Source organism: Saccoglossus kowalevskii, chromosome 16 (assembly GCF_978046115.1).
Source record: "Saccoglossus kowalevskii chromosome 16, keSacKowa6.1, whole genome shotgun sequence".
In the NCBI taxonomy this organism is placed as follows: Eukaryota; Metazoa; Hemichordata; class Enteropneusta; family Harrimaniidae; genus Saccoglossus; species Saccoglossus kowalevskii.
Window position 1 is genome coordinate 16,696,582 of NC_140656.1, and position 6,933 is coordinate 16,703,514.

The 6,933-nt window shown below is 35.3% G+C and overlaps 1 protein-coding gene across 1 annotated transcript; it reads left to right on the forward strand.

The window, feature by feature from the left end:
- The first annotated feature begins 229 nt into the window (after window positions 1–229).
- On the forward strand, window positions 230–5,588 carry LOC144357435 (uncharacterized). Its single transcript, XM_085491526.1, has 2 exons — window positions 230–319; window positions 3,177–5,588. Exon 2 carries the CDS (start codon window positions 3,549–3,551, stop codon window positions 5,358–5,360), a length of 1,812 nt encoding a protein of 603 aa, XP_085347652.1. The 5' UTR covers window positions 230–319; window positions 3,177–3,548; the 3' UTR covers window positions 5,361–5,588.
- Window positions 5,589–6,933: the final 1,345 nt, after the last annotated feature.

Genomic DNA, 6,933 nt, shown 5'->3' on the forward strand with positions numbered 1-6,933 from the left:
TGTGTAACGAGGTGTACCTCCTAAAATTATATATATGTCTCTAATTCCTATTAGTGTATTTTCTTGTCAGAATGATTTATGGTCTGATAAAGTTTGTAATTTGGTTTACTTTATAGCATAGACTTCCCGTCTTCAAATAAATAAATAATAAATACATTAATAATGCGCAATAATGGTAAACGAAGTTATTGAAGTGTTTGCCAATAGAGGGCAGTATAAGCAACCAAATGTTCGATTCCAAAATGGCTGCTGCATTTTCGCTAAAAGAACATTTGTAAATACCATACAATATAACGTCAGTACTGCCAGGATTTTAACCGTGAGTACAGTTTTAAATCGTTCATGCATGGAAGGGGAGTCTTCTCAGATGATATATAACAAAGATGAATCCCTCTCTGTACGCGTGTGGTTGTCACACGTATTTTCAATGTATAGATCTGATAGATTGACGGCTTGATAAGCTATAAAAATGAGAATGTGTACTGTCTACAGTGTTTTATTACATCTAGGCCACGCGTAATTTAACTCGTATTTGTTATTATATGTTCATTTCAGTAATGTACATGCGCGGTTTAACAATCTCGCATAATATAGATATTATAGAAGATGCGCAACTCCCATTCGTCGAATTACGTCAATCGGTCGTAATTCTCTGTGAATTTTGTTACCTTAGTATTTTTTCTTCATCAAAATACTTCACTGTGCACTCACAACAATTTATTAGTAAGGACATTTATTATGTATTTATATTTTTTCTCTCTCTCTCTTCATCGGCAACTTTGTTTTTTTTCACAAAATCCCTCAGTCCACATGATTGTGTAAATGGGGAACCCCTTGTTATGTTAAAGAGGGGGAGTCGTCACCTGCGCATGGGTCAAGGATGGCCATAGCGTGTCATTGTTTACAAACAAGCGTCTACCCATGAGCCTTTGCGTTTTAGCGTGTCTTACCGTCGCTTGGGACTCAATTCCCGCGCGTGCGCAGGTGACGACCCCCCCCCCCCCCGCTTTAATATTTATGTGGAATCAATATGGAATTATTAAATAATGTGAAGTATGCGATAGGCCCTGTACTCTGTATATGTGACTTTGAGCTCTTAGCCAATAACTAATTGGTAACATGCTTATATTACAAGTATTCACTTCGCTTCAGTTCTGCTATTGTCGGGGCTGGACCGTTTCGCAAATGTTTCTTGCCACAACTGACTCTGTGTAAGGAGGGAAATGTATCTTACCGGTACAATAAATCACAACACTATACTAGTATCCAGGGTTTATTTTATTTTAATAAATGAACACTAGAGGGCACTGGTAACATAGACTAGCTAGGAATCTGTTATATCTAATACTAGTAAATGAATAAAATCAGAACAGCAAGTGTATTCTAAGGTTTTCCCCTTGTTCCCTGTGACTGTATCGGCCAATTTGCATAACAATAGAATATATTAATAACTGTTAGTGTATTCATTGTTATGCTAAATTGGTTCTATTGTTTATTCAAAATTTCACAGTTGGAAACCCCTACTTTATATTGTCCTGGGGAGAGCCCTGCAATGTACATGAGACATCCATCTCAATTTGGTTTATATCTAATGTTTATTTGGTTGCGACTAGAAATAGACTTGCGCCATTGTGACTCTACATTAGGAGCCAGAAGAGCGGGCGCCTGGTGACCTGCTTGTATAATAATAAATACCGTATCGTTGAGGGCAGTATAACAAACAGAGACTGAAACTACCTGGTATGTAATGTTAAAGGGAGTTCTCCACTTGAAAAACAAAAAGTCTTGAGTTGGCTTCAATTGAAGAAGTTTCATTAGTTAATTAGAATACTATTTGACTGCTTATATAGATTCTGTATCATAACAAATAGTTTCCTCAGTTGGCTAGAAACTTGGTAACTACAACTAATTTGATTGTTGAACTATAGTTATGTGCATATTAGTTAGCAAATTTGCATACTAATTAACTATTTTAACATGTTTTGTTTATATTTTAACAGTTTGTACTGTAGTTTCATATTAGTTCGTGTGTTTCAATTGGCTAATTTGCATTATTAATTGATTTAGCATGTTACTACATTTTCACAACAGTACTCAAATGTACATGCTGTTTGCATAGATGAATATCTTATAAAAGCTTATAATATTCTATGCATATTAATTAGATAATTTGCATATTAAATAACTGTTTCACTTAAATTTTGTTTCATGCACAGACCAAATCAAACAAGCATTAATTAACATTGTCCCCAGTTTAAAAAAAAATAATGATCTCACAATTTTCTGTTCACATAGGCATTTTTACAATATTGGCAGCTACTGTATAATATAACGATCTCAACTCTCTGATTGGTAACTTTTGCTTGACTCCATATATTTCTGTCTTTTGTGGACTTCTTTATTTGAGCAATTCTGTGCCATGTAAAATGTCATAATCAAATAAGTTAAACATAAATAAAACTGAATAAATACTGAACTGACAACACCCATTGCAAATGGTTGCTGTTGCTTTCCCTTGTTCCTCAGTATGTCGACACCACATGTTCATATCTCAATTTAAGCCAGCGTAAGTATAAGTTCACCAGTGATTCATACCACACAATGTGTTCATATGTGTTATTCTCTTTACGCCAAAATAAATTAGGATGATATGAAAAGTCACTAAAAACAGCTGTTAACACAATTAACACAAGTACTTAAATTTTATTATCTCATTTTTAATTTGCATTGTTAGCAATTAATTAACACATAGGAGTTCTGGTATGTAGACGAATAAGGGCGAGAAATGTGTTAAGTCAAATAATGTCTTTGAAAGACTCGCCTAGTCTGCAAATAAAATTATTTGTTCAGTGTATGTCATTGATTGGCACCATGTTTATGTCTACGTACAAATAACATGCAATTTCAAAGTAATATGTGATCAACATTCTGGGGGAGGGGCTAACTAACTAACTCCTTTTGCCTCTTTTGTTTCCTGGAATGCATTCTAAAATCATATGCATGAAGTTTGTATGATTTTGTGCACATTGCGAATGTGTGGCAGCATTTTATACTCTGGGTACATTAGTTTGGACTGAGAAATGAAATGATTGAGAAGAAGCTGTATCAGCATGTGATGTGATCTGGTGACTGTGATTATCTTTCTTTGCACAATATTGTTTTATTTTGCCCTTTAGGATCAAGTCGTGTTGGACTAAGGATATTCCAGACATCTTCTATCATTGCCTGAGTTTTCTCCAATCGTCTGGAATGTTTTACTGAATCATCAATGAGAATTTGAAAGAGGAATCTGTCTACTGAGAAGACAAAATTATCGCACCTGTAGAGTCAGTGACCAATCACATACAATGTACCATGAATCTTTGTATTAATTTATCAGTGAATTGCATTCTTCAAATCTCACAACAGAGTGCTTTGCGAGGTACAGTAAGGCAGGGAAACCATGTACAACCAGCAGACAGCGACTCTGTACTGCTGCAAGTTGCATGACATTGAGACCTGTATGGGAAGAGTATCTTAACTAAACTCGAAAAAACACTGTCTCAGTTATGTCAGAAAATGAAATGATTGGGCAATTTCGAAGTATTGTAGGACATGATATTAGAACAAATGAAGATGAGATGATGAACAATTGTCTGAACCATGACAAGAACTGTTCTAACCCTGTTTTTCCAAAACCATGCGTGCAGACAGAAACATGTACGAGGTCATTTCAGTGCGTACAATGTAAGAAGTGTTTTACCAAGGCTAGTACTCTTAAAGTTCATATGCGGACACATACAGGCGAGAAGCCATTTCAATGTACGCAGTGTGAGAAACGTTTTATTAAGTCTAGCAATCTAAAACAGCACATGTCAACACATACTGGTAAGAAGCAATTTCAGTGCAAACATTGTCAAAAGTGGTTTGCCCAACCTGGCACACTAAGAAATCACATGCTAACACACACTGGTCAGAAGCCATTTCAGTGCACGCAATGTGATAAGAGTTTTGTTCACCGCAGTGCTATAAAGCAACACATGCTAACACATACAGGTGAGAAGCCATTTCAGTGCGATCAGTGTGAGAAATGTTTTACCAAGTCCAGTAACCTAAAACAGCACATGCTAACACACACTGGTGAAAAGCCATTTAAGTGTCAGCAGTGTGTGAAGTGTTTTGCCAGTTTGAGTAACCTAAACAAACACATGGTTACACATACAGGAGAGAAGCCATTTCAGTGCAAGCAATGTCAGAAGTGTTTTACTCAGTCTAGTTCTCTAAAGCATCACATCCTAACACACACTTCTCAACAGCTATTTCGGTGCAAGCAGTGTAAGAAACGTTTTAGTAATTCTTATGCACTAAAGGAGCATGTGCTAACACACACTGGTGGAGATCTACATAAGAACAAGCAGTGTGTGAAGAGTTTTCCTCGCCCCTGTACTCCAAAACAGCATGTACTAACACATGCTATCGAGAAGCCATTTCATTGCAAGCAATGTAAGAAGCATTTTACCAAGTCTAGCAATCTAAAACAACATCTGCTAATACATACAGGCGAGAAGCCATTTCAGTGCAGCTTTTGTGAGAAGTGTTTTACGCAGTCCTGTAATCTGAAACAACACATGCTAGTACATACTGGTCAAAAGCCATTCCAGTGCAATCAGTGTAAGAAGAGTTTTAATCACTCTGGTACTCTCAAGCAACACATGCTCACCCATACAGGAGAGAAGCGTTTTCAGTGTAAGCAGTGCAAGAAATGTTTTACTCTTCCTGGTACTTTGAAACAACACATGCTGACACATATGGGCAAGATGCCATTTCAGTACCAGCATTTTGAAAAATGGCTTCTAACATCACCTGTCGGAACACACACTATTATGAACCCTTATCAATGTCAAACACTCTTCTTTTCACCAATAACTCAAAAGCAACACATGCGAACATACACAAGTGATAAGACATTTCAGCGTGAGTCGAGCAGGCAGAAATGTTCAAATTCAAGTAGACTGAATTATCACATGGTAACGCATAATAATTTACCCATTGCAACACAATGTAGTTTCTCAGATGTTAGCAAGAGTATGGAAGAGCATACAGCTATTCCGACTCTTAATTCAAATTCTCTTTTGATGAATTTGGATGAATTTAGATTTATTCAGCACAGAAAAACACACAAACACACATTAACTGGTTTTGAAAATATTGTAAGAAGAAATGGAAAAGACGATACATATCAGTCACACATTGGGTTATCGGTTTCATCAAAATGTATGAAAATGAGAAACATTGAAACTAAAATAAATGGAAATGATTTGAGATACGATGTTGTTAAAATAAGTCCAGCTACAGACACTTTCCGGATTAGATTTGAATAGATCATAATCTTGTATGCCTACTGACAATTGTACTAATAATAGTCATTTGAGAAATGTACATTTTTAGTTTTCTTTGCTATTGCATATTGATTTATATTGTCTCGTCATTGTGGTATATGAAGAAATGTGAAATTTGTTGTTCTATACTTGTGACCTTGCTACAGTTTAGCGAACATTTGTAATATTTCTTCAATGAATGTTATGTAATTAAATGATCTATGTCTCGTTTTCACAGGTGTAATTCATGTCTGGAATAGATTGTAGTTTCTTGATATTGATTCTTTCTCATGACAAGTCGTAGTCACATATTAGGACACACACAGTTTATTTTCATGACCAATCTTGTGAGAATGCAAACTTTCACTTTTGCTTCGATATTATACCCATGTGGATATTGTTCGTGTACTATTGAAAATGTTTTCAAAAATCTAGTGACAACATCTATGAAATTGGTCAAAAACATACGTCTCAATTGCTAAAAGAATGTTTTTGCTATGTTAAGTGGTATCCAATGCAAAAATTAATCTTTATGTTGACAAATACAAATTGTATTATTATTGGAGCTTTGCACCTTTTTTTGTTGAACAAATTGAATCATGTATTACAGAGCTGTTGTTAACCAGAGTATGTGTATGTTACCCATCACATTCTCCTTTTCTCTACTTTGTCGTATGTTTAAAATGTAGAATATACCCTGGGGAATATCCTAGGCTTGTATCAATATTGCATGATTGATATCATAAGACTGACCAATATAGTATATTGATAAATGATATCTTATTATATCAAGGTTATTAAACATACAAATGATGGCAGACCAACATTATTGTAAAGTTAGTAAGTATGTTTACCATCCCACCAATAGTTCCACACTCAGTTCAGCATTCTGTAGAATGTGAGACAATCACTGGATTTGATAACTCAGTATTGCTACGCCATGAGGCAACAATAACAACTTGTCTGGTGTGGGTAATCTTAAGTCCTGTGTCCTTGACATCTCTATTTGTTGAAAAACAGATTCCAGGAAATAGGGTCAGCTGAACAAGTCTTCTGATGAATTATAAACTTTGTTCAACTATAAGAATGGGTCTCAAAGTCTTCACCAGATATTTCCCCATTTACCTTTCCACTGCTTTGGAAATTATAAATTTGGATTGTCAGAAATAGATTTCAAATCCCTACAATTGCTGCTATTACAACAGTTTAAGGAAGACTTTTCAAGGCAGTGCCATCAGAGCCTTTCACTATTTGTCTATACTTGTATAGAAGATCTATGGTTGGGTATGTTATTTCCACGTTTTCATAGTATTTACATTCCAATGGAAACACATTTGTTGTTATTTCCCATATTATACAGGGTGAAAAAAGTTACAATAAGAAGTAAGTTAATAAATAAGTAAATGAAAAAACGAACAAATAAATAAACGATCAAGTCTTAGTAAATATGTATAATGTGGCTGGGAAGCTATAGCGAAGCTAGTCGAGCCTGCTTGAGTAAGTAATATATCTTATATGTGTTTAAGGGGTGATAAAAGGGGCATATTGTACTAATAAGTATTGTTCAAGGTAAGAA

What these genes read in the sequence shown, in the direction of transcription:
- LOC144357435 (XM_085491526.1), top strand. Translation starts at nt 3,549, where the DNA reads ATGTCAGAAAATGAAATGATTGGGCAATTTCGAAGTATTGTAGGACAT.